Consider the following 27,408-nt stretch of genomic DNA (forward strand, 5'->3'; position numbering starts at 1 on the left):
TAACAAAAAGTAAAAATTGAGCTTATGCACTTCGAGTGAATTGCCACTCTAAGAAATAAAAGTCAAATTGCGCTCTATAAAGTGGAATAAAATCTCACTCCATTTGAGTGAAAGGGCACTCTTTTCGAGTGCAGTCGAGATCAGTGTCCATATTATACGAGTGAATTATGTCACTTTACAATTTTGAGTGGAAAATTTCACACTTTAGTAGTCATTTATCAGTCGATCTTTAGTAAATCGTAATTCACTGTAACTTTAGAGTGAGATCGCATCACTCTGGTAGAGTGGCTGCACTAAAAATTTGAGTGAAAAATTCACTTCTACTTTATAAGTGCCCGAATTTACTCAAATTAGAGTGATAACTCTCCTTTTAGAGTGACTAATAATCGCAATCACTAATATATTAGTGCCAAAACTACTCTGTGCGATTTAGAGAGTACGTGAACGAATATCACACTATTTTTACAGTACATTTAGAATGCACTTGCGTTTGCTCGTTTGGCACACACAATTCTGTGATAGGTAGCGTATTTATCTTATGCAAGAAAAGATGTCGCTGATACACCGCACTTCTTCCCTCATCTTTTAATTTTATTGTAATTTTAACTGTGTGTATGGACAGAATGTTTTACAAGTACGTCTTCACCGTGGGAAGCTTTGCAATCGATAAGCATTCGATTTTTTCCTCGACGTGTGCGAGGACGATGACTTTTAATCCGGAAACGGGTATCTGGAGTAATTTTTACATCACAGTGTCTCTCCTGGTATCTCCCGTCACAGTAATTTCTTTATCGATCGAAAATTCATACTTATCTTTCAAGGGAAATAAGATCAATTATTAAAATACTCACAATAATTACGTAAACTTTCAAAAAAATTCTTTTTTTATTTGGTCGATCTCGATATATTATTGAATCTCATCTACTTTCTTCAAATTGTGTACTTTACTCTGTTATAAATAAGGCATAAAACGCGAGATAAATAAAATTTACTTATCGCTTGATACTATTCTTAAATAAAATAAACATTTCTCAAATGACTGCAGCGAACTAGACTTGAAACAAATGTTTGGGGCCATTTTTAAATGTTATTTGATATATGTGTAAAGTTGTGTGTATCGATAATTATATGTCTCAATCATATACTTGTTAGTATATTAAAAAAAGAAGTATTTAATTCGAAGATTTGTAGCATCTAATTTCGAATATCACTGCCAAATGTCATTTAAAAAAGGTAAATATCTGCTTTTAGGAGTTCACAATTTTTATTCCCTATCCCTCATCAGATTCTCATCGTTTGCGTCACTAAAACGGTCTTGATAGTAATCCGCTGTTAATGTAAGTTATACGGTCATAGATATTTTTGCGAAAAACAAAACATCGGAAAGCAAACTCAAGGAGAACACATAAGTCAAGATGATGTCAAAATGCATGACATCTTTCAAAATGAATCTTATATGTAATATAATTAGAGATTATTTTTATAGAAATTTTATAATCATTTATTCTATATGTTCTATAGTAAACATTTTATGTCGATTAGAATTATAAATACAATTCGAATTTCAAAATTAGAATATTAGTACGCGAATTATCCAAATAATTTGAACGCTAGAATTTGACTAAGCAAAAATAATTATCTTGTATAATTTTTATATTCTAGTCCGGATGTATTTTACAACTATAATATGTACAACTATAGGTATTATAAGACATATAATATACACGATACATTTAAATTACTGATCATATCGATAATATTACAGTTATGCACTATAACGTTGCATCATAACTTCGTGAATCCAGTCTATATATGAAGAAACCTTAGTAAACACGTAAGGTCCTTTGCTAGGACAATCTTGGTCTCCGTAACTCACAATACCGATTTGATAAGCACGGCCATTTATTTTTACGATGAGAGGACCACCGCCGCTGACGCCCTAAAAGTACAATATCAAATAATAAATTTACGAAAATAGAGATACTTTTAAATTTATTAAAGCTGAAAAGGGATTTTAAAGCAAAGGCCGAATTCCGAAAATGTCGATAATTTCGATCGTTATCCTTATCTGTCTTTGTATAGACAACAAGGATATAGACAAAGATAGATAAGATTATTGTAGCTATGCATTGCACGCGATAATAACTTTCTACGCTTAACTTTTTTGTTAGAGGTCTAAGCCTAATTCTGAGAACGATATGGTATTTCTTGATGTAATCCACGACGGTCTCATTTTGTAACAACAAATTGTAGAACTTTTATAAGAAACAAATGTTATCATCACGAGTTGACGTCTTATTATCTGCATTTCTGAAATTATTTTCGTTCTCGGTATAAAATCGACCTTCGTGGAAAGTATTAGTGCATATACTTTAACTCTTTAGAAAAGGATTTTTAAATCCATAAAGCCAATACAAAGATATGCGTATTTTTAAAATGTCGGTATTACAGTAGGACACAGCGTTAGTATTCCTTTAAAACGATTTAAGATGATTTATATTGCGCATTAGAGTACTGCACTCTATGTATTTGTAATTTTTGTACTATATTATTGTAAATTATAACTTCATTTTTTGTAATTATTTTTTACCTCACAAGCATCTTGTCCCAATCCTGTGGTCGTGCAAATGTGTTGGTCGCTGATGGACCAGGATTGCTTGCATACATTATTTTTTATAATCGGCACCGTGGCGTACTTAAGTTTTATCGTATCTTTGCCATCCGTATTATCTTTTCTCCAACTGATTACTTGAGCATCTCTTTTTGCAAAACTTTCGTCATAATACCACGCAAATTTTATTGGCTGAATAGCTTCTAAAATAGGACAATATTATATTTGACTAATAGTTTCTTAAAATAAATATATTGACGCGTGATATACGTTAGTAATATTTTTTTTTAGTAATAGTTTGTATTTCTTTTAGTACGTATCAAAGATAATGAAAGGACTGCTGCAGCCTTACATAGATACACATTACGATTTTTGATTAATGAGTCTTCTTTCCACATTTATAAGATTATTTGTTATTCAAATCGTTATTAACTTTCTGCATATTTTCCAATAATTAAATAATGCCGACATATGAATAAGCGCAAGAAAAAAAAGGAAAAAGAATATAAATTTAAATGTACTTACTGGAAAAGGGAATATTTTGTGGCATGTAGAGTAAGGCAATATCATTGTAGTGCATTGAGTATTGCGGATGTATAAACGTTTGATTCGTAATCATCGACACAACGGGGTCTTGAAGAAAATTATATCTAATTCTAGACTTGTCGACGATACCGAACACTACAAAAAATCTTTGCGGCCAGTCTACTACGCAATGGCCGGCTGTGAGAACCCATCTTCTGGATAAGACCGTGCCGCCGCAGGCGCCAGATCGCCTGATTGTTCCGTTGCCCACGAGTAGATGTACCATTGCCACGTACGGAAAGTCTCCGAGCTCCGCATTATGTCCGCCTACTATTCTACCCGAGTCTTCATCCATCGTTTAAGAAAAATATCAGTGTAGAGAGAAGAGTAAAAAAGGCCGATATTTATAGTCGGTTTTTATATTTAAGATCGTCTTAAGTACAATCTTAAGATGTTATAAACTAATCACAGAGCCGTATTAGCATCTTAAGACATTACTTAAAGCGGTCTTGAAATAAGAACCGATGAATATCGGCTTAAGACGCTTATTGTCATTTCGATGAAAATACTAAGCCTATGTGCGAAAGTCATACGTGATTAAATTACAAATCTTATTGAAAGTGAATTATATATTTAAATATTACATTATCGTAATCATTAAGTTGCAAGTTTACGATGCTACAACTCTATTCAGATTTTATTACAGAAAAAACTTACATTTGATATAGAAAAAATAATATAAACTTGCAGCAAGTAATCATCAAATCGTACATGTTGATAAAATTAACTAAAATTTTTTAAAATTTTTTATTTTGCTCACCATTATTATTCACTGCAGGAAAAGTAGCATTGCTGGAATTTTCGTGTTCGATGTACAGACTTTGAGTATATTGACACACTATCAAATTGATTACAACGCACAGAAATGTCTTCGTACTTAGCAGGCTCATGATAGACTGTTCCGCGTATCGTCCCTGCAAAATTTTCTATTTATGCAGTTGCGCCGATATTTAGGCATGCAGTAAATATCGGAATGCAGCCTATAGCGTAACATTTTAGGCATACTTTTTATCGGCTTAATTCAAAACCAAATTTTTTAAATTGTGACAGTATTCTTCTAGGAGTATGATATATTATTTTCTTGTTTTTTAAACTTTTGAAACATAGATTTTCTGGGCAATCACGCCGAGAGTCAGTGGGCGTTGGCTATTGTAGGTAATTATATTATTCCACGAAAAAAATGTATATAACTTTATTTACAATAGACTTAATTACACAATAAAGTAACTATGTCGTAAATACTCACTGCGAGGTGAAGAACTATCGAGGAACTGCCGGGAACTGCCTCTTCAGTCCAAGACTTCTCCTTTTTATATAGAGCTCAAAAAGGATCGATTTTATCGCTTTTTTTAAATATTTTACTTTAGTCTAAATAATACATCCTAAGAGATTTCTAGTGTTATATACATTCCTAAAATAAGTACGTGGACGATGATCACATCGCATTCTATGAATTTTTAATGTTATCGCATTCATCAGAGATAAGTATTATACTATCGAAAAGTCGGAGAGTGAAATCACTCAAAACGAGTGAAATGCAAGTGTAATGAAAAGTGAAAATTCAGCTTGTGCACTTCGAATAATTTGCCACTCTAAGAAAGAGTTAAATTGCGCGCTCTATAAGGTGGAATAAAATCGCACTCTATTTGAGTGAAAGGGCACCCTTTTCGAGTGCAGTAGATTAGTCTATATTATACGAGTGAATTATATCACTACAATTTTTGAGTGGAAAATTTCACTCTGGTAGTCATTTATCAGTCGATCTTTAGTGAATTGTAATTCACTGTAGCTTTAGAGTAAGATCGCATTACTCTGGTAGAGTAGCTGCACTAAAAATTTGAGTGAAATATTTACTTCTATCTTATATTATGAATCCGAATTTACTCAAATTAGAGTGACAACCTTCTCTTTTGGAGTACTATCGCAATTACTCTAATATATTGGTAGCAAAATCTCTATGCAATTTAGAGAGCACGTGAACGATTATCACTATCTTCACAGTATCTTCAGAATGCACTTGCGTTTGCTCGTTTGGCACACACAATTCTGTGATAGGTAGCGTATTTATCTTATGCGAAAAAATATGTCACTGATACACTGCACTTCTTCCTCCATCTTTTAATTTTATTGTAATTCTAACTGTGTGTATAAACAGAATGTTTTACAAGTAGGTCTTTACCGCGAGAGCCAATTAAATTGCAATTGATAAGCATTAGATGTTTTCCTCGACGTGTGCGATGACGATGACTTTTAGTCCGCGAACGGGTACCTGCATGCAAAGGTGATTTTTACATCACAGTGTCTCTCCTGTATCTCCCGTCACAGTAATTTTTTTATTGATCGAGAATCCATACTTATCTTTCAAGACAAATAAGATTACTGGTCAATTATTAATACTCACAATAATTACGTAAACTTTCAAAAAGATTACCCGAAAAATTCTCTTTATTCGATCGACCTCGATATTTTATTGGATCCTATCTACTTTCTTCGAATTATGACGCTTTGCTCTGTTATGAATAAGGCATAAGACGCGAGATAAATATAATTTATTCACCACTTGATACTACACTGTTAGAAAATTTTTGTAGTTTTGTTAAAAAAGGTCTTTGTTAAAATTGTTGTGTAAAATAATCAACACATACATGTGTAGATTTAACATATGCCTGCTATGTTTATTGAACTTTACAAATCTAAAATGTAAAATTATTAAAATAATTAAAAAAATATGTTAAAATAACACAATTTGAACGTATTTATTAAATGTGTTAAAATTTACAGGAAAAAAGTGTTGATTTTATCTTATAATCTTAACTTCAACATAAGTTATGTTAATTGTACACATAATTAGCCTCAAATTACGATCAGAATTACATTTCCTTTCTGTTAAAATTCCTTGAAATATTTTAACATAGTATCGGTGTTACCATTTAACACATCCATATTACGTTAAATTAACACAAAAATTTGAGTGGACCGTTTGAGACGTGTGATTTATGTTATATTTAACACAAATTTTCCAACAGTGTATTCTTAAATAAAATAAGCATTTCTCAAATGGTTGCAGCGAACTATTAGGCTGTACTTTTGAATGGACCACCCCTCCGATTGGGATGGGGTTTTGCAAGTGATTTTGTAAAGCTGCGTTTTGGATATTCATTGTATCTCAAAATTTTTGTCTCTCTTGACATTAAAATATACATTTGCACCGTAATAAAAGATGTACCAATGCATTACACACATAGAAAAATGTAAACACTAAGACTTAAGAAAAGTAAGTCAATTGACCAATTAGAGCCGAGAGTTTTAAATCGTAGTCTTATCTCTTACACAATTTTCGATTAATTGGCCGATTTATATAAATAGATGTCTTGTGTGTGTGTGTGTGTGTGTGTGTGTGTGTGTGTGTGTGTGTGTGTGTGTGTGTGTGTGTGTGTGTGTGTGTGTGTGTGTGAGTAAGACATCTATATATATAAATATTCTGTTTCCGTCCGGCAGGCTGATTAGTATAAAACTGACACAACACAAAACGTTTCGTCATAAAATATTTAATTTTTTTGTTATGTTATCTTATAAGTTGACTTGTCGTGGATGAAGTGCAAGCTGTTGTCTTTAAATAAAAGAAAGTAATTTGATCACACGGATTTCATTTAAATGTATAGTACATAGCACTATAGATATATAAAACTGTATCCATTCAACTCGGCAGAAAATTTGTTGAAGTGACACTACATGACATAACGTAATTAATTAAATATATAATATTTCTTTTGTTATGTTGTTTGATCTTTTTATATTTTATATGGATAATCGTTAATCTTACAAACAGCATATTTTCGTGGACAATGAAGAGAACCAAGATGGATACGCTAATTATCTTCGCGTTTTTTATCGTCGCGAATCAGATGTTACATACTTTCGGAAAAGTAACCGTATTGCGTGGATCTTCAGATGGGTGGAAACACAGTAGAATTGATATGCCTCTCAGAGGATGATGGCGGAGCACTTGTGTGGAACTATAATTTAATCTGGAATATTATTTCTCCAAAATCAAATGATTATCGTCGAAGTCTTATTTATGAAGATTGAAATAAACATTTCTACATTTTGCAAACCAAAATATAATTAAAAGTAAAAATTATTTTTTAAATTTTTACATGAGTACTAAATTCTTATTAAAATTTATAATTTTTATCAAATTTAATATATTCTAAATAAACTTATTCACAAAGCATTCAACTATTTCACACCTACCTACAATGTATTATAAACGTGCGCATTATTTCAGAGTTTCGCGATTTAAATAAAAGCAACAATGAGATAGATTGTAAAAAATGAACGCAAACGAAGGTTGCCTGGAGTCATGGACTAAAAACAACTGGAGACTTACAAATTTTTCTAAAACACCTATGGGTCCGGTATTCGATCAACGAATGGAAAGGTAGAAGCTTCGCAATTTGATAAAAGATTGTGATATATTTAGAAAGCATTATAATATTACAAACAATATGTATGTTTAAGAAACCTTCAAATAACGCGCACTTACAATTTTCAGAATTTGAACAGTATGAAAATCTTCAAGATATCTATGATTATGTAGATATTAATTTTAATACCGACATAAAGCTCTCATTTTCGGTTCGTGTATCTCATGGTGTGCATATATTAATTTGCAACGGCAAAAATTATGACAGAGATTCTTGCTATTGGATTATAATAGGAGGTTAGGAAAACACAAAGTTCGTCATACGAAAATGCGTGAAAAGAGTGCCAATACCTGGAAAATATCCCAAAGAAGATTCAAATTACGATAAAGCACTAGACAGCATCCAGGTAAATAGATATACAAAAATAGCAAATAAAATCAACAATTATATTAAAAGCGATGAAGCAAAAAGAATATACAATCAAAATTTCTGGAGCACGAAGACGAAAGACAATCCGTGCATGGTGACTAAACAAGCACAGTAGAAGATAACAATTTACTTTATTATTATTATTATTATAATGATATATACTTTTTCAGTTTTTCTATTTTTTTTAAATAAAGTTATGTGTATTCTCAAAAATATTGATAATATAAATAAATCTTGGTTTTTTTATGGAGTGTTGTTTATTTTATCACAGTTAATCACACAGTAGCCGCAGATTTCTTATTTGTCACAGGCAAGTTTATAGAACTGGTGAAAGGGAACTGAACTGATAATGACAACTGGGTACTAACTGACTGGATAACTGATTATTGTAACTGATTACAGCACGATTGAAACGAGTTACTGATAAAAGAACTGGTGTTGTTTATTTTATCACAGTTAATCACACAGTAGCCGCAGATTTCTTATTTGTCACAGGCAAGTTTATAGAACTGGTGAAAGGGAACTGAACTGATAATGACAACTGGATACTAACTGACTGGATAACTGATTATTGTAACTGATTACAAGACGATTGAAACGAGTTACTGATAAAAGAACTGGTCAATATGTTGGTCCAGTTTTATTCAGTTTTATATTGATCAGTAACTGATAGAACTTCTATGCTGTTCAATTGATCAGTTACAATAATCAGTTATCCACCAGTTAGTGCCCAGTTTTTTAATCAGTAACTGGTACAACTGTTTCTTTTATCAGTAACTTGTTTCAATATACTGATCGTGCTGTCATCAGTTACAATAATCAGTTATCCACCAGTTAGTGCTCAGCTTTTTTATCAGTTTTGACTGCATTTTTTCTTAAGGGCATTGTCATTCTTCTATATAACAATTGTTTTCTTCATACTAAAATTCATAGTAAAAACATGAATGATTAATTAACTAAAAACTTTCAATATTAAAATTAATGAGTAACAAGAAAAAGTGGACTTTGAGAGTCAAACGTAGTTAGTTGTACATAAGTTTATGTTATGTAACATTCAATTAAATAATTTAATACAAATCATAAATCGTACGTTTCGGCTCTAAGCTTTAAGCCATGTTCAGCGACAAAGTGCGTGATATAAATAAATTAAATAATCTTAAGTTTACCGACAAACATTAGATGAGTGTTTAAAAATTAAATGTATAAAGATAGTGTAATATTCAAAAGAAGGTAACAGAAAAATTCTGCAAATATTTATAGTTTACAAAATGATTTAGATTAGAATAAGAATTGGAATTAACCGCCAAAGAGACGTGAAATCCATTTACTAAATTGAGTCCAAAGAACGTGAGATTGACAACAAAAACTAAGATAATTTAAATACTCACCTTATGCTAAACCAGCAAAAATTGACGCAAGATACTTATGTCGAATTTTAAATAACTTTATAATTAATGCAGCACACCTCATTGTCTAATATTGAATGAAGATCGTTCATTATTACATGGAACTCTGTGATGAGAAAAATAATTGTTCACAATACTGATAAGATATTATTATAACTTATACAGACGAGGAAAGGAATAGCTTACGCTCACATAATAATTATTAGATGTATATTAGAAGCCCCACAGCAATATTGTATCGATTTCATATCTGTAAGTACTGATTTTCAATTTTGTGTAAAAATTATTTTAAACTCAACATCATGTAATTATATACGAACATGTTTTTCAGATGACTTTCTGCATATACGACTGTCGAGAATACAGTCTTGACAAGTCCCGCTACCTTCCAATAATTGAACAATATAATGACATGCGTACAATTGTTCAGTTGGTTTTTGCATCAAATGCGATGCACATATAGTTGCGTAATTATACTAACGATAAAGTATTGGTAATGGTAACAGCAAAAACCAGGGTTTACGATTTACCAATGTGGCAATCTGTGAAAATCTCGAAAAATATTTCAGCGGCCAATTATAGTAGTTATAATAAGATTATAATTCAATTGATCCCTAAACTCAATGAGCATAGCTTAAATCCGTTGTGGGCGATAGCGAACGTTCGTCAATGTCCCCAAAATGGTGCGAATCTTGTAATTTTTTTATTTTTTATTACATTTGGACTATTACGGAATATTACGGTTGCAAGGATTTAAAATTACCTACGCCGAATAATTACATTATTAAAAAATCTACAACAGAGCCAATAATTACAATTCCAGATTTACATCCGTACACATATTATAGTGCGCAAGTTCATAACTCACGACATTTTAGCGCAAAACAATTTTTAATACAACGTAATCTGGTAAATGTACATACATGACGTTATTTATTAGAATTATTGGTTAATGTACGTTACAAATAGAATGCCAGTTAACTCGCATAATTAATTATTTATAACCTCTAATAATCCTTTTGGAACTTTTGATGATAATATTCTGATATCTAATATACGCATATAAAAGTTTATCACACAAAAAAATAAGAATCAACGGTTTTATAGAGATACCGTCAAAAGTATTTAGTCAGTTGAGACTACAAGGTTGGAACTTGTCATAGCATATCCGCCCGAAGATTGTACTACGATTTCAGGATCATTGACAGCGAGAATAAAAATACACGATATTAGTGACGCTGTTCAATATTTCAATGTGACCAAACGGACTAAAAACTATAATCTCAACTTAAATCAACTATATCAAAAATTAAACGGTGTTGAACGATATGTAGCTACAGAGTTTATGTAATAAGAGATTACTAAAGCAAAGAGATCAAATGCCTCCGCTTATCAAACATACGAGTTTGAAACTCCGCCGACAGGTAAAGCATGATATTATTAATAATTATTATTTTCTTAGTTTTCGATAATTTTTTTTTATGATTATAACAAATTGAAATAACAGCTCCGCCCAAAATAACCAATGTAGAGGTTGTCGAGATTGATACTCGTCAAACGCCTGCTACGATACATTTAAGATGGCAAAGTCCACGTCCACCTCTCAATGGAAAATTGCGTGATTTATATTATCGAGGTGTGTAACAAATATAGCAGACATTGCTCAGTTATTGAAGTTCAAATTAATGAGTCTTGTGACTTGTGGGATGATTATATATGCAAAATTGTTCAAAAATCGCTCACATTTCCTGAAATAATTAAGGTAAAATAATGTTAAGTTCTGACATTTTCAATACTTTTAATAAACGTCATTAATTTACATAATAAACAAGAGAAATTATGTACATATAAAAGGATATAAAAATTACACATTACAAAATATTAAATATGTATTACAGGTTTTAGCGCACAATATGAACGTTACTCAACCAGGCCTTCCAGTTTTTGTAACTGATGATATGTTTTATAATACTAGTAACTACTTTAATAAATAATTATAAAAGAATTTATTGAAGATTGGTACATCATAAATTTTCTTGAAATCAAAACTGGTTACATAATCTGTAACAAATGATATTTTATAATATTTTATTATTGACTGCTTCTCTTTTTCTTTCGATGCGAACATATCTTTGCCTTGAGCACCTTTTTTGTGCTATAATCTACATATTCTCGTTATAGCTGTTTAATCTGTATTATGTGCAATAAACAATTATTTAATGGCTTCTTAGAAATTTTTCAAAATATAAAATTAATCTAATTATTGTTCTGATGTATATATTTTAGTGCCGGACGACCTGGGACTTGGTTTACAATCATCAACAATAACAGCGTAATTGATCTAAAATGGTTTCATCCCTGGAAGACAGGTGGTCATCTGAGGTCCTTTCGTACACGGATACAAGAAATCTTTTCAAACCTGAGAAGGCACATTTCCCTATCGCCTATATTAATAAAACACTCGAATACCCGGTGACACAATACATGCGTAACTATACCAAACGATTGTATTTATTTCCATCAACGCAATACGTCGTTTATATCCAAGCTGTGACAATTGCGAATAAGTCTAGCAGCACAAAGTTTGTGAAAATTGATACGCCTTCAATCGCAGTCTTTGACGGTGTTCTAGACGTCATGGTAAACAAATCCGATTCCACGATATTATTAAATATACCGTCTGTCTTAAACGACACTCAAGACAGCATGATGCACATCATTGTAAAGGGTTCTAATCTTTGCAAGCAATATTCAGAAGTACCTGAGAATCTGCAAAAGCGAGCAGGCGTGAAGATAGACGAAATCGCTTGGCAAGCTGCTGAAGTTTCGGTACATATACAAAATATTCGTAAATTCTGTGCGTGAATATTTGACGATGAATTTTACAATAATGATTAAATAATAAGTTTAGTTGCGAAAAAACAATGCTTGCTATAAAAATTGTTTTCATGTGATTAATATAAAACTATAATAGATTACATAAATCACTACCGCAGTATTAGCAACAATCTTCATATGTACCTTTGGAATCAAATTATACCTATATGTTTTCAATTAATTGTGACAGACCAGAAAACTCGCTGGCGAGCGATTTAGTATCGGTGACAATAGAATTTACGGCAATATTGCGACGAATTGCCTATTAAAACATGAAGGATTTTATGAAATAGCGATTATCGTAATCGAACGAAATTCGTCTACCAATTAAGCCGATCATGCTTGCAAAATCAATTCGTATCGGTGAGGTTGCGCCGAAGAATCACGAAGCGTGGATCGTACTCATTATATTATTCCTCGTTGTGACAAACGCAACTTCTTATTTGTACCAAAGGTAGTGTTTTCGATTTTTTCAGAAGATAGAGTAACATTGTCTATAGTTCCATTTATTAATATCTGTTGTGTAAGCATTTTAGAAACTATATGTAAGTGCTAATACCACAAATCAAATTTTAATTGATTACAGATTACTTTTACATTTACTGCAATCCGAAATATGATTTCTATTTTACAGAAAAAAGCAGAAATTTTCTGTGGAGCTAATGCAAAACGAGATTGCTTTGTCACAGAGCATTAAAAATTACGAACAAGAAACGAAGTGCGTGATATCGAATTCGACGCAAAATCAGTTAACTTCTTCTGACAGACAATAGTCCAGTCACTATGTACAAAAAAACGGATTATAAAAGACATAATTCTGACCCAGGATTTATCTTTTGGGGGGTGTTGGGGGGCTCAAAAAAAGCTTAATCTCAAGTTTTCGACCTCTGTTTCCCGCTTGCTTTTTTTACGGGAGTAAAAAATGTGAAAAAATGGTTTTTTCGCGATAACTCGGTTTCTAATAAAGTTACAAGGTCGAATCGAGCTCATTTTAAAGCTTTTTTTACGCTCTACAAATTATGTCGTATGACATTTTTACGTATGATCGATTGTTTTCGAGGCATCGAACGAGAAAGGAAAATAAAAAAGTATGATATTTAGTTTTTTTCTTTTTACTCATTATTGTTGTCCGAAATTGCAAAAATGCTTCAAATAAAACTTGTAGAGCGTAAAAAAACCTACAATTTTCATTTGTTATTTATTTTATTTAGTTGAAAATTACGCCTTGTAGAGCGCCTCAAAGTGGAGAGTCGTCGCCATCGCGTCAGCGGCGCGTTGGTTACGTCGATACGCGGCACCAAACGCTTTCGCTAAGATTTCAGACTTCATTGTTTTCTTCATTGTTTTATATAAAGTAAACATACTAGCAAATGTTTACTATAGTAAACATCTGCTCGCCGGTCCTTTTTATTGCATTTGCCAGTCGTTTTCTGTATATCGCAGCGAGCGGATGCTTTTCGAAACGAGAATTTTGTGGACATTTTGTTAGTGCAGTTTTTGGACATTTTGTTAGTGCCGAAAAGCAGGCATTAAATGTTTGATGATTTGCTATCACTGTTCCGGACAAACATGCCTGAATTCAATAACTCCGGCAGAAATTATGGCAAGTGAGATGGATGACTATTTCAACGACGACGAAGACGACGAGCAACACCCGAACGAGGTTCAACTTCAAGAAGACGATGGCGACAATCAGCCACGACCAAAACGTTCAAGACATGAATAACTTGTTATTTATTAAGTAATGAACAAAATGTATAAAGTATTTCTTTCTTATAAACTTACTTCACAGAATATTGTCTTACTTCATAGATATAAAACTGCACGCTTTCATGTATTCTTCAATGAAACGGTAAGTGTAATTTTCGTTTCAAAACAACTATCTGCAATGGCAAATACGTGTTTGATTCCCTTAAGAAAACTTGACGGTTTCAAAATATAATAATTTCAGGCTTTGCAAGATTTATTTGCAGGCGTAGTGCGATATGGAATTTTTAACGAAATTAAAGTAATAAATAAGAACATTTTACGATTTTTATTGCTGTGCAAGTTTTATTTGAAGCGTTTATACAGATTCGTGTGCGAAAAACGATAGAATAGAAAAAAAACTTTTTTGCGTCAATGAAATCGGAAATCTTAGCGAAAGCGTTCGGTGCCGCGTATCGACGTAACCAACGCGCCGCTGACGCGATGGCGACGACTCTCCACTATGAGGCGCTCTATAAGGCGTAATTTTAAACTAAATGAAATGAATAACAAATGAAAATTGTAGGTTTTTTTACGCTCTATACAAGTTTCATTTGAAGCATTTTTGCAATTTCGGACGACAATAATGAGTAAAAAGAAAAAAACTAAATATCGTACTTTTTTATTTCCCTTTCTCGTTCGATGCCTCGAAAACAATCGATCATACGTAAAAATGTTATACGACATAATTTGTAGAGCGTAAAAAAAGCTTTAAAATGAGCTTTGATTCGACCTTGTAACTTTATTAGAAACCGAATTATCGCGGAAAAACCATTTTTTACTCCCGTAAAAAAATCAAGCGGGAAACAGAGGTCGAAAACTTGAGATTAAGCTTTTCTTGAGCTCCCCAACACCCCCCAAAAGAAAAATCCTGGGTCAGAATTATGTCTTTTTTAAATGTACATAGTGACTGGACTACAATTCCTATCGCTATTAATCGCTTCGGAAGTCCTGCCGATCGACATCGCAATCAACGACAAGGTGGAAAAAAAAGAAAATGACACTACCGGTAAAAGTGAAAGATTTCGAAGATTACGTCAGATAGGCGACAAAGTCAGGAAATCGATAAGTAATACACGAAGTGAGTTCTCGACTTTGATTTTAACTCTTCAATTATCAAAATGCTTGGGATTTCTCCACTACGTGACACTTGCATGTCGAATTAAAAGGCTTTTGGGGAGTTTTGGATTTTCCCTCGGGTGAGGGAGGATGTGTGCCTTTTGTCTATGACAACCTAGCACAAACAATGTAGACCGTTCCTAAAAAGGATTTTGGAACAAATGCAGATGCAAGCACGCTATATAATTTTGCCTGTTCCTTTAAGGAATTCAAAAACATAATAAAGCAAGTTCCAATTTCTATTCTTAATCATGCTATACACATCAATTTCTGCAAGGTAACCCACGGCTCTAAGATCCTCGTCCAACTTAATCCTAAGATCATCGTACTTGTGACACTGAAGAATTACATGCATCAGGTCCTCACGTTCATAACCGCATTCACATCGTTGCATATCAATATAGTTCTTCCTAAAGAGCGAAGATCCCAGATTATAGTGATCCGCTCTAATCCTGTTAATGAGCGTTACGTAGTATCTTTCGGCATTAATTCCACTGAACCACGGCTTGCGGGCCTCTTCATCATAGAACTTTGAAAAATAAAATTTGCCCTTGAAGACGGAGTCTCGTTTAATAGAGGCCTGGGTGGCCTGCCAAGTTTCCTCTTTTGCCATTGCCATAAGATCCCCCGTCGGGACCTCGATGCTCTCATCTGGGGGTTCATGCGCCGCTTCCTTAGCTAAACCATCGGCCAGCTCATTCCCAGCGATACCGACGTGAGCGGGAATCCACACAAGAACAATTTTCATATTGTGCTCCCTTTCGAGTGAGTAAATGAGCAATCTGGTCTCGACCGCGTATTTGCTTTTGTGAACTGAAATAAGGTTGTTTTGAACAGCAGAAAGAGCCGATTTACAATCTGACATAATAATAATGTGATTATTTCTTGTCTCTCGTGATGTCTTCATGATTTTCAGCGCCGTATTAATAGCAAAAATCTCCGCAGTGTATGACGAGCAGACATTAGACATACTGATTTTATAGGCGGTATCCTGCCCGTCTATAACGATACTAGCGCCCGTAGCTTGCCAGTCAGGGCCATGCGATCCATCCGTAAAAACAATCTCCGCCTCATTGTTCAACTGGTATTTCTCAATAATGTCCTCTATCATAGAAGCATCTGAATATTTACTGTTACCCTTCCTCATAAGTCCAATAGAAAAATCGACCACAGGAACATAATCATGCGCCTCAAACTCTCCCCGAAACGTTTCGTGAATTCTCTGTGGACCAATAAGTGTTCTGACAGGGGCGCATTTCCTCCACACTCTAGACATAAGGGACATTACGTATGTTGGTTGACGGTAGCGCACCCGCAATTCAGAGTCGTAAGCCCTCTGAATTCTATCGCATACACCGTCCAAATTGTGAGCCATAGCCTTATATAAATAATTCCTGGCGAGCATCTCCGCACGATCCGTCAACAGTCTGACCTTCGCCTCCGCCACGATAACATTATTCGGAGTGCTATTGCGGTATCCCAGGACCGTCCTAATGCCTTTATATTGCGTCCTTTCTAGCTTGAGAACTGAGTTAGCATCCCTGGGGTGATACACGAAACTGCCATAATCTGTAATCGAACGAACCAAGCTCTTGTACAACATCAAAGCCGTATTAACCTCTAGACCTTTAGAGATTCTACATAGATATCGAATGACCGCATTCGCTCTGTCGACCTTACTCCAAACTTCCTGGATCTGATGGGAAAATTTCAATCCGTTATCCATCCAGATACCCAGAAACTTCGATTCCCGACTGTAGAACACTTCGCATCCCTGAATCACCATACTCTGGTTCTCATTATACAGGCCATATTTATTAAATTCCACAATGACGGTTTTCTGCGGTTCTAAGTCAAGTCCAATACGGCGTAGTCTTTCAGCAACCAGGTTCACCGCCAGTTGGAGTAGCTCCCGATTACGCTGTCTGTTGGGACCGCACACATAAAGTCCGATGTCGTCAGCAAACTCACATGATTGCACACCCTCAGGTAAGTCAGTGCATACTCTCCCCGTGTAAAGTGAGTACAGAGCAGGACTGAGAACAGCGCCCTGCGGGAGTCCCATATAAACAAGGCGTTCTATGAATTCTTGAGAATTAACAATAAAACGTACAAGTCTCCGGTATAGCCATTTACGTATAAATCTGACTATGCCCGCGGGACAATCAAGCGCAATAAGAGTCTCAATCATAGTGCGGAACTCGACGTTATCGTAAGCACCCGACACGTCGAGAAACGCAGCCAGTGTGTACTCACCCGAAGATATAGAGGCACGGATATCCGACACAATCTTAACAAGATTGTCAGCGCACGACTTCCCCCTGCGGAAACCGCTCTGAGATGGATTAAATTTGTGTGCACTTTCCGCCCACCATATGAGACGCTCGTTTATCATGCGTTCACACAGCTTGCCGACACAAGACGATAGGGATATCGGGCGAACCTTCTCTTTTCCAGGCTTGTCGATGAAAACCACTTGGTAATGGAGCCAATCCTCAGGCAGCGAATCCGAGAGCCATATACAGTTAAATAACGCCAACAAACATTCAAGGGCTAAGTCAGGCAATTCCTTGATCATCCTATACTCGATCCCATCCAGCCCCGGGGCAGAGTTTTTCTTTATCATCTTGATGGCTCTGTCCAATTCCGATCTCCGGAACGGGGAACTCAAGGAGTCATCCCTATAATCAATGTCGGAAGGCATCGGATCTGATCCTGCGAAAGGAGGTGCCAGCTTGTCGATAGACTTCCTTATTTCCTCCTCTCTGTTCTTGACGCTCCAGGTATTCCATCGAACATTATTCCTAGCGTTTTTCAAAATCCTGATGGTATTCCAAACGTAAGTCAGGCTAGTGAACCGGTTGATTCCAGCGCAGAATTCCTCAAAGCATGTCTTTTTTTTAACAGCGATCGTTCTTCTGACCAGAGCACATGCTCGTTTGTAACTATCCCATGTGCTGAGAGATTTACAACGTTTAAACGCAGAAAACGCCTTCTTCCTATCTTGGATGACCATGTCGCAATCCACGTCCCACCATCTATGTTGAACCTTATGCTTCTTCACCTTGCCATCAGAGGACCTCGGTGTCTTGCGTCTGCCGGATGCATGATCGATCGACGATCTGAGAATACCAATAAACCGCCTGTAATATGCATCGACATCCTCGGAAAAATGGTCAATGAAAGGGAGAAGTTCCTTCTTAATAGCCTCGTCAACGAGTTTAGAGAACGTTTGCCAGTTCGTCTTCTTTGACGTAATTCTATTAGTGATCTTTCTATAAGGCTGAGGCTCACAATCCACCGTAAAAGAGACAGGATAATGGTCGCTATCCCAGGCGTCTTCCTGTTGTTCATATTCGACTTTGTCCACGATACCTGCCGAACCAAAGGCCAGATCAATGTTAGAGTCACGTTGTCCTCTCGTGCCAACCCTTGACTTGGTGTCTGTATTAATACAGAAGTAACCTCTATCCAGCAATGTGTCATGTAGGGCCTCGCCACTAGGCGTAGTAAGGTCACAATTCCAAGTAGAGTTATGGGCATTAAAGTCGCCCAATATGATCGAATCCAGAGTATCAGGGACTTGGTCCGCGACCACACCAATCTCTGCCTCAGTAAGGGCCCCTCGTGGGTGCCTGTACACCGCCATAATGTTACAGTTGTTATCCAGGTTCTTTGTCCTGATGCCAACAATGTCGTAGCCGTAGGGAATATCATCCGATAATGGTATAGCATCAAACTCAATGCCCCTCCGTACCGAGATCGATGCACCGCCACTGTTCAGCACATTCCTGCTTTGAATTGTCTTGAAGCCTGAAAAGTATATACGGGAGCGCAAAAACCACAAGCAAAAGAAAAAGGACTGAAAGCAGCAAGCAATTTAGCACAGGAGGCTTAAACGATCAAAATCACCACTGCGAAGAAGGATAAGATCTACGGTCCACTCGGGACAGAAGCGGCAACACGTCCGATCTCCGTGGCTGCTCTAACCGAACTCAAAAAAAGGGCTTCTGGATACTCGTCGCGGTTATGTTGACATGTGACGTCAGAAGCGATAAATGACACGTTGAAAATTCTTGCGTAGTATTTCCAAATAAAAAGATATTTGCTTAAATTAACACTACAGATCACTTCAGCACACTTCAAAAATACTCCGAGTTGAGGTTATAAGTCTATCCCTTTCCCTTGACAGTTAATAAACAGCCGTAAAATGAAACGATGCAGGCTTGTGCGCAGGCGCATGACTAGATTTCGTATTACATTCATTTTACGGTTGTTTATTAACTCTGTCAAGGGAAAGGGGTAGACTTAACTTTAACTGGGAGTATTTTCAAAGTGTGCTGAAGTGATCTGTAGTGTTATTTTAAGCAAATATCTTTTTATTTGGAAATACTACGCAAGAATTCTCAATGTGTCAATTCTCAACATATTTCTCGCTTCTGACGTCACATCTCATGAGATGTCGGGAAAGTAAAGTAACGCAGAATCTTAATAGTATATACAAATTGCTTCTTTAAAATACAGAAATTGTGAAGAACAAAATTATTTTCTTTACTTTATGTAATTATAATGATTGCAATTATATGCCTATACTTATAATTATGTGACAATAGATAAAATAAAACTATTTTGAGATTTTTTCTCGAGATGTTTCCAAAAGAGGGCAAACTCGGCCGTAAGAGTAGGAAAATTGCCGCAGAACAAATTTAAGAATCGATGCGAGAATCTTATTGCGTGTAAGTAGAAAATCGACCGTAGACCGATTACACTTGTGCAATAACGATTTATCAGGCTGATTTGTACAGATGACGAAACGTGTGTGATATTGAAGAAACTTCCGGATGACGCTCACTCCGATTATGGGGCATCACCACTGTAACTACCCATTTTCTTTGGTATTTTTTTTTTAGAAAGGAACAAAATATATGAAAAACATATATTAAACTATGTAAAAAAAATTTTTTATTTGTTAAAAAAATACAAAATGGCGGCGCACGAGTTGCTATGGCACTACTCCGTGGCACGCAGTATAAGTCCAACAATTTTCATACTATTTACTCCAAATTTTAAGCATATCTTTAAAATAATACTCCGAAGAGAAATACGTACGGGATTTTCGATAAGTTGATTCTAACATTATTTATTAACAAATAATTGCCCCTTTTTTGTCAAAAATTGAACTGTTTACTTCAAATGCTCGCCAATCACACAAAAATTAATATTTTCAAAATCCCCTATGTATTTCTCTAGCTATACTCATTAGCCCAGTCAAATGGGTATTTGGGTAGGAAATAATACTACCAGCGCTGTAACTAGCGTGAAAGTGTGTCTTTTGGGGTTGTAATGAAGATACTAAAAGCCCACCCTCGTACCATTGTCGTAGCAAAAATAAGGGTGCAAAAAAGTCCAAAAAATTGGTTTTTTGCCAATAACTCAAAAAGTATCACAATTAGGAAAAAAGTGAAGACGTGAAAGTTGTAGAGAATAAAATTTCACACAAAAAAGGTATATACAAAAATGTTGTACGACCAATTGCAGTCAATCTAGATTTTTTTGAAGTAATAAGTATTTCATGACAAATAAAAAACATGTGAGAGCGTCGCGCATTTTTTATCGATAGTTCGAAAATGGCGACTCAAATAAAAAAATAGTTCAAATAAAAGTTGTAGACAATTTAATTACGAACAATTTCCATTTTTATTTTTTTGATACGATCAATATTGACAGAAATATGAATTTTTTAAAACATTTATTATCGCTCTTCGAGTATGATTTTTAGTGGTAAAATTGCTTGTAACTCAACATCTGTAAGTTTAAATGACATTACATCTTATAAAAGTGAAAGATAATTACATTTCAAAAATTTTGATGTATATACAAACTCATTTTGGATATATGCGTAGTGTGATAATGCTAATAAACATGAAAAATTGTCATTTTTTGTGGATTTTGTCAAAAAAAGTCACTTTTGGTTAGCTGTAGGTCAAAATATCTGTCTACATTTTTTGAAGAGAATTAAATTATCTTTAAAATGGCTTTTTGTTCATCTTCGTACGACCATTTGTTAACAAATTACAGCTGTTTAAAAATTTCAGGAAAAATACAATTTTATACAAAATTAATAATATACTGAAAAAATATATGCGTAATAATTTTTTAAAAATTGGATTTCTATTTTTAGTAGTTTATATGTGTGTGAAAGTAATGCAGCATTATAAGTTCATCAAAAGGTATGATTTCTTTAAAAAAAAAAAACCTCAAAAAGTGGTGTTTTTTAAAGAAATTATGCAAAAGTGGCATTTGTATTTTGTTTTTTGCATGTATCTTCTTTTTTATTGATTTTGCGAAAAAATTTCATCAAATCAAAATTAAAGCTGATAAAATTTCTAACCAAACTGATACTTTGATATTCGATTTGTAATAAGTAGTATTATATAAAACGGACAATTGAAAATGCTTGTGATTTTGAATTTGCAGAAAAGTGAAATTTTGGAGCATTTGCAAAGTTAAAAATAATGTATTTAACAAATTTTTAAAATTTTTTCAAGTATTGGAAGTCATTCTGCATACATTTAGGTCACATTCAGTACCGCTGCGATATTTTTAGGACGAATAGTACACAAGAAATATCCTGGCGTCGGATAGTATGGGGCGTACGCATATATCCAAAATGAGTTTGTATATACATCAAAATTTTCGAAATGTAATTAGCTTTCACTTTTATAAGATGTAATGTCATTTAAACTTACAGATGTTGAGTTACTCGAAGAGCGATAATAAATGTTTTAAAAAATTCATATCTCTGTCAATATTGATCGTATCGAAAAAAATAAAAATGGAAATTGTTCGTAATTAAATTGTCTTCAACTTTTATTTGAACTATTTTTTTATTTGACTCGCCATTTTTGAACTATCGATAAAAAATGCGCGACGCTCTCACGTGTTTTTTATTTGTCATGAAATACTTATTATTTCAAAAAAATCTAGATCGACTGCAATTGGTCGTACAACATTTTTGTATATACCTTTTTTGTGTAAAATTTCATTCTCTATAACTTTTACGTCTTCACTTTTTCCCCTAATTGTGATACTTTTTGAGTTATTGGCAAAAAACCAATTTTTTGAACTTTTTTTGCACTCCTATTTTTGCTACAATGGTACGGGGGTGGGCTTTTAGTATCTTTATTACAACCCCAAAGTGTATGCACACTTCCACGCTAGTTACAGCGCTGGTAGTATTATTTCCTACCTTGGCCAAAATTTCAGCCCATTTGACTGGGCTACATGTAGATTAAGAAAAAATTTTTTGTTTTTTTCTAGATTTGTGTCAGTTATACTGCTTGCCGCAAATTAAACATGCCTTGCAAGAATGGCTGCAGCGTCGTCATTTTGTACTATTATTGAATAAATATTTTTTTTTAACACTTAAAAACATGATTAATTACATCCTTGAATATTATTATCTTCTTACTTTTCTTTCCATTAAAAAAAACCGCTTTATTTTAAACTTCTACAGTGGTGTAACCCCTTATGTCAACGCTAATTACATCACCATAAGTCCTGATACATAAGTATCTTAGTTTTAATTGAGAAATGTTATTTGTTATTTTTATTTCTGCGTATTTACACGATATTATCTATAATGTTAATTTTTGAATTTTGTAAATAATGATTTAAAAAGGGCTATAAAAGAGAAAAACGTTATAGCGACACAAATACCCAAACCCAACACAGTCATCGATTTCTGACACATGATTTGGCAGGAAAATGTTCTTATTATTTGCATGTTGTCAAATATTGTCAAAAATAAAAAGATAAAACCTTTTGTTTATTAATTGTAAAATTTTTGCATTAATATCAAGCTAAATAATTTTTACAGACAAAGTGCAAACAGTATTGGCCAGATATTGGCAAAAAGAAAAAATACGGCGACATAATTGTGCTACACTCAAAGCAAAATGTCTTCGCTGATTATTGCTTTAGAACTTTCCACGTCATTTGTGAAGAGGAAACCTGAAAGGTAACAATATTTTTAATTAACTGAAAATGCAATAGTTTTTATTAAATAATACACATCAACAATAGGTAGAACATCTACATTACACGGCTTGACCCGATTACGGAGTGTCATTGTACACACATTCCGTAGTCACATTCATACTTGAATAAATTGTTGGCGACCCTACCTGGAGACGGACCCGTGGTAGTTCATTGCAGTACTGGTGTTGGAAGAACAGGGACCTTAATTTTGTGCGACATTTGCCTTTATCGAGTAGCGGTAGAGGGGGTAATAATGACATTTCATTTATATTGATTAATCATGATTTTATCGCTAATGAAATTGTTTAGCTGGTTGATGTTTTCGCTGAAATGGCGTTTATTACGAGCGAGAGAGCTAATATAATAGATAATAAACAGCACTATCTCTTAGCGCATTTGGTATTAGTATAATATTTGTTTTCCATCCCAACTACATGGCCGTGTAATAAGATGTTAGTAATACAGGTCAAGGAGTTAAAAGAACAATTGCCGGTTCAACACCAAAGGTATAATAATATCTTAGAGACGCAACATTGTTTTTATTTCTAGACCGATTAAGGTAATATTACAAACATTTATTATTTCATAATTTTTAGATTACAGAGCATTGCATGGCAAGATAAAGTTCTGCGACAATTTACGTCTCCACCGACAATTTACGTTCCGATGTCGGAGTGTAATCAAGTCAATAAAAAAATAGATTTCCGGAATTGATTTCAGGTTTGTTCGCGTATTCTTGTTACATGCAATTTTATTTTTAGTCCAGTAAAAATACGGAAAAAAGGGGGGGTACCTAGAAAAAATTGCAACACAAGGTTTTATTACGTCATTGTGTTCAGAAAAATATACTAAACAACATATTCAAATTCCGCCATTTTCCGCTATCCCTAAGTATGTTTTTTATTAACAATTTATAAACAAATTTGTTTTTCTCCATAAATACAATGAATTTTGAAATTTTTGTAGAGATCAAAGTTGTAGAACAGACAAGTATCTACAAAAAATGATCTTATGAATTTTTTGAAATATCTCATATTATTTGAGATATTTGCAACAAGAGCTACTAGGCTACGCGCGGAGCGGAGCGGAGAGTTCTAACAAGCACACGGCAGTTTCTACCGGTCGCTGCTAGTTCTCTAGAGTCTAGGTTCTACAAGGAACTTGAGTTGGTTCTCGATACTAGTATATGTGTCTATGTATACACACATATATATATATATATATATATATATATATATATATATATATTATTATATATAGATATATATATATATATATACTTATTATATATATATATATATACTTTATATATGGGACAATCTACGTCACTTTTACCCCTTCCCTTCTGTCCAAAATTTGTATGACGGATTTTAATGACTAAGGGCGGAAAATGTTCGTCTTGAAAAGAGCTTTCAAAAGGCGTGTGGCATATATGCGCAATTCAACATAGCGTCATGTACTTGAATCTGAAATTTTGAATTTATCCCTTTAAGCAGCCATAACTATGACGCCATGTTGAATTGCGCATATATGCCACACGCCTTTCGAAAGCTCTTTTCAAGACGAACATTTTCCGCCCTTAGTCATTAAAATCCGTTCATACCAATTTTGGACAGAGGGGAGGGGGGGTAAAAGTGACGTAGATTGTCCCATATATGTATATATATATATATATATGTGTGTGTGTGTGTGTGTATACATAGACACATACTAGTATCGAGAACCAACTCAAGTTCCTTGTAGAACCTAGAGAATTAGCAGCGACCGGTAGAGACTGCCGTGTGCTTGTTAGAACTCTCCGCTCCGCTCCGCGCGTAGCCTAATAGCTCTTGTTGCAAATATCTCAAATAATATAAGATATTTCAAAAAATTCATAAGAACATTTTTTGTAGATATTTATCTGTTCTACAACTTTGATCTCTACAAAAATTTCAAAATTCATCGTATTTATGGAGAAAAACGAATTTGTTTATAAATTGTTAATAAAAAACATACTTAAAGATAGCGGAAAATGGCGGAATTTGAATATGTTGTTCAGTATATTTTTCTGAACACAATGACGTAATAAAACCTTGTGTTGCAATTTTTTCTAGGTCTAATCGTATTTTGACTGGACTATTTATAAATCCTTAAAATTCTAACTTTTTACTAATTATATAATAAGCAAAAAAATAAATTAATGTTTTGTGTAGTTTACACAAAAAATATTTGAGATAATAGAAATATCCGATACATTTAGAAAGGATTAATTATATTTTACAGATACGGCTAGCAGAATATATTTGAAGAGATATCCGACATGGGATGAAGACAGCGATTATCTATCGGCCGTTTACGTAGACGGAGTAAAACTTCAGAATCAGTATCTAGCCACGCAGCTTCTCATGCCATCGACGATAAATGATTTCTGGCGGATGATTGCCGAGTTTAAAGTTGAACTTATTCTCATGTTGCAACCGCTTAATATTCAAGATTTTGTACGTTCATTTTTTATGCATTAATTTAGAACATATTTGTAAAAGAAGGAACGCGTTTGCAGAATATAAATTATATACTTACAATATTATTTACTTTTTAATTTCTGAATATGTACATGTGCGATTATTTTGATAAACTGAATCAGTCAACTGAGATAGTTTATAATATGTATCTAGCTTGTCTCTCTCGTGTCGAAATTATACATAATTAATACAGATATTGTTGAGCATAGATTTAATATATTATTCTTGAATTTTCAGACTTGCTGTGTAATTGCTCCTGCAAGAGGTGAGTTTAAACCAACCTCATATTTAAATATCACTGCGGAAAAGATTGTGAGGATGGAGTATCATACGTCACAAAAATTACTGCTCGTTGATAATTCCGAAGTAGATCAATTCGATGCGACTACTCAACAGTTTTTGTCACTTATTTGTTACTTATTTAGCGTGATAACATTTTATCATAGAAATCTTCAAGAAAACAATTTGTGACTATATACTATGTTTGACGAAGTAAAAACCTGGAAGAGATCAATCACCACCGCCGGTTATGACAATGGTGACTTTTTGGCAAGCTGTTGAGAAAATCGCGAGAGGCGATGAGCCCATTGTCACACTTTGCCAGTAAAGATTAAAACTTAATTATTACTAAATTATATTATTCAAAGTTCAAGAGAAAACTGTTACAGTTCAAATTCTTGCAAGACTCTTAAATGATAAAATGTATTTTTCTCTTACATTTCATATTATTTTTTTTTTAAATAAATGTTATATTGTAAATAATTAAAACTTAATTATTACTAAATTATATTGTTCAAAGTTTAAAGGATATAGGTCCTAATTGTTACAGTCAAAACATTTATGTGTCTCTTAAAAAAGTATTTTATATTTTAAAAAATGTTCTTTATTTTATATTAATTTATCGCTAAAATAACTATTTGATTGTAAATAATTGTCGCAAAATTCTTCTAACTATATAATTGTAACTTTGTGTTTTCCAAGCATTGTTTCGCGAAATGTTCAAGAAAATAAACCAATAATCTTTTAGTGATGGAGTATAACTGAATGTGGTCTCTACTTAGCTCTGAGTTTTCTATTGGAACGAATGACAGTCGAAAAGAAATGTGACGTTTATTTGGTGGTGCAAGCTGTTAGACGATCGAGACCAGAATTTGTTCGTTCTTTGGTAAAGTATCAATTTCATAGCAACAAGAAAAATATTGGTGAAAATCTTACTAATACAGAATCGTTTATCATCACTTTTATGATTAAAAGAAATTATAAAAAACTTCAAAAATTATATTAAAATTCTATTTAATATTTAGGAACATCTGGAATATCTATATACAATGCCGTAGTGACATATTTGGAGTACTTCGAAACCTACGAGAATTTCTCCTAAAATAAAAATAAGTTATTAAGATAAAATTACACTCATTTTCTATGCAACTCAATATTGTGTAAGAATTGTGGGATATGTTGTCATTCGAACTTGTTGATTTCTCGAAATGGTTACGTAAATGTTTCTGCTTTCTTTTAACGAGGAATCTTATTAAAGAAAGAAGATAAAGAAAAAGGAAATCCTAAGAAGGATAAATTTTCAGGATTTCCCCCAACAAAGAAATTTTTTGACACGCGTATAGGGCATAGGGGCGTTGCAACACAGTATCATCTACTGATTGTAAGTA

The 27,408-nt window shown here is 33.8% G+C and overlaps 1 protein-coding gene and 1 pseudogene across 1 annotated transcript; one reads left to right on the plus strand and one right to left on the minus strand.

Moving 5' to 3' along the window:
• Nucleotides 1–1,765: 1,765 nt before the first annotated feature.
• Nucleotides 1,766–3,491, minus strand: LOC139823213 (chymotrypsin-2-like). The gene is made up of 3 exons (XM_071795601.1): nt 3,137–3,491; nt 2,591–2,814; nt 1,766–1,939 (listed from the first exon to the last, which is right to left on the minus strand). The coding sequence occupies exons 1-3, from the start codon at nt 3,489–3,491 to the stop codon at nt 1,766–1,768; spliced, it is 753 nt and encodes a 250-aa protein (XP_071651702.1).
• Nucleotides 3,492–7,002: 3,511 nt separating this feature from the next.
• Nucleotides 7,003–27,122, plus strand: LOC139823214 (receptor-type tyrosine-protein phosphatase mu-like; annotated as a pseudogene).
• The last annotated feature ends 286 nt before the right edge of the window (nt 27,123–27,408 follow it).

This window comes from Temnothorax longispinosus, chromosome 12 (assembly GCF_030848805.1).
Source record: "Temnothorax longispinosus isolate EJ_2023e chromosome 12, Tlon_JGU_v1, whole genome shotgun sequence".
Taxonomy (NCBI): Eukaryota; Metazoa; Arthropoda; class Insecta; order Hymenoptera; family Formicidae; genus Temnothorax; species Temnothorax longispinosus.

Excerpts from the sequence above, each read along its gene's own strand:
- LOC139823213 (XM_071795601.1), bottom strand. The coding sequence starts at position 3,491 with ATGGATGAAGACTCGGGTAGAATAGTAGGCGGACATAATGCGGAGCTC. Across the intron at positions 2,815-3,136 it reads ACAAAATATTCCCTTTTCCA|AAGCTATTCAGCCAATAAAA; the intron begins GTAAGTACATTT and ends GTCCTATTTTAG. Across the intron at positions 1,940-2,590 it reads TGGGACAAGATGCTTGTGAG|GGCGTCAGCGGCGGTGGTCC; the intron begins GTAAAAAATAAT and ends TTGTACTTTTAG.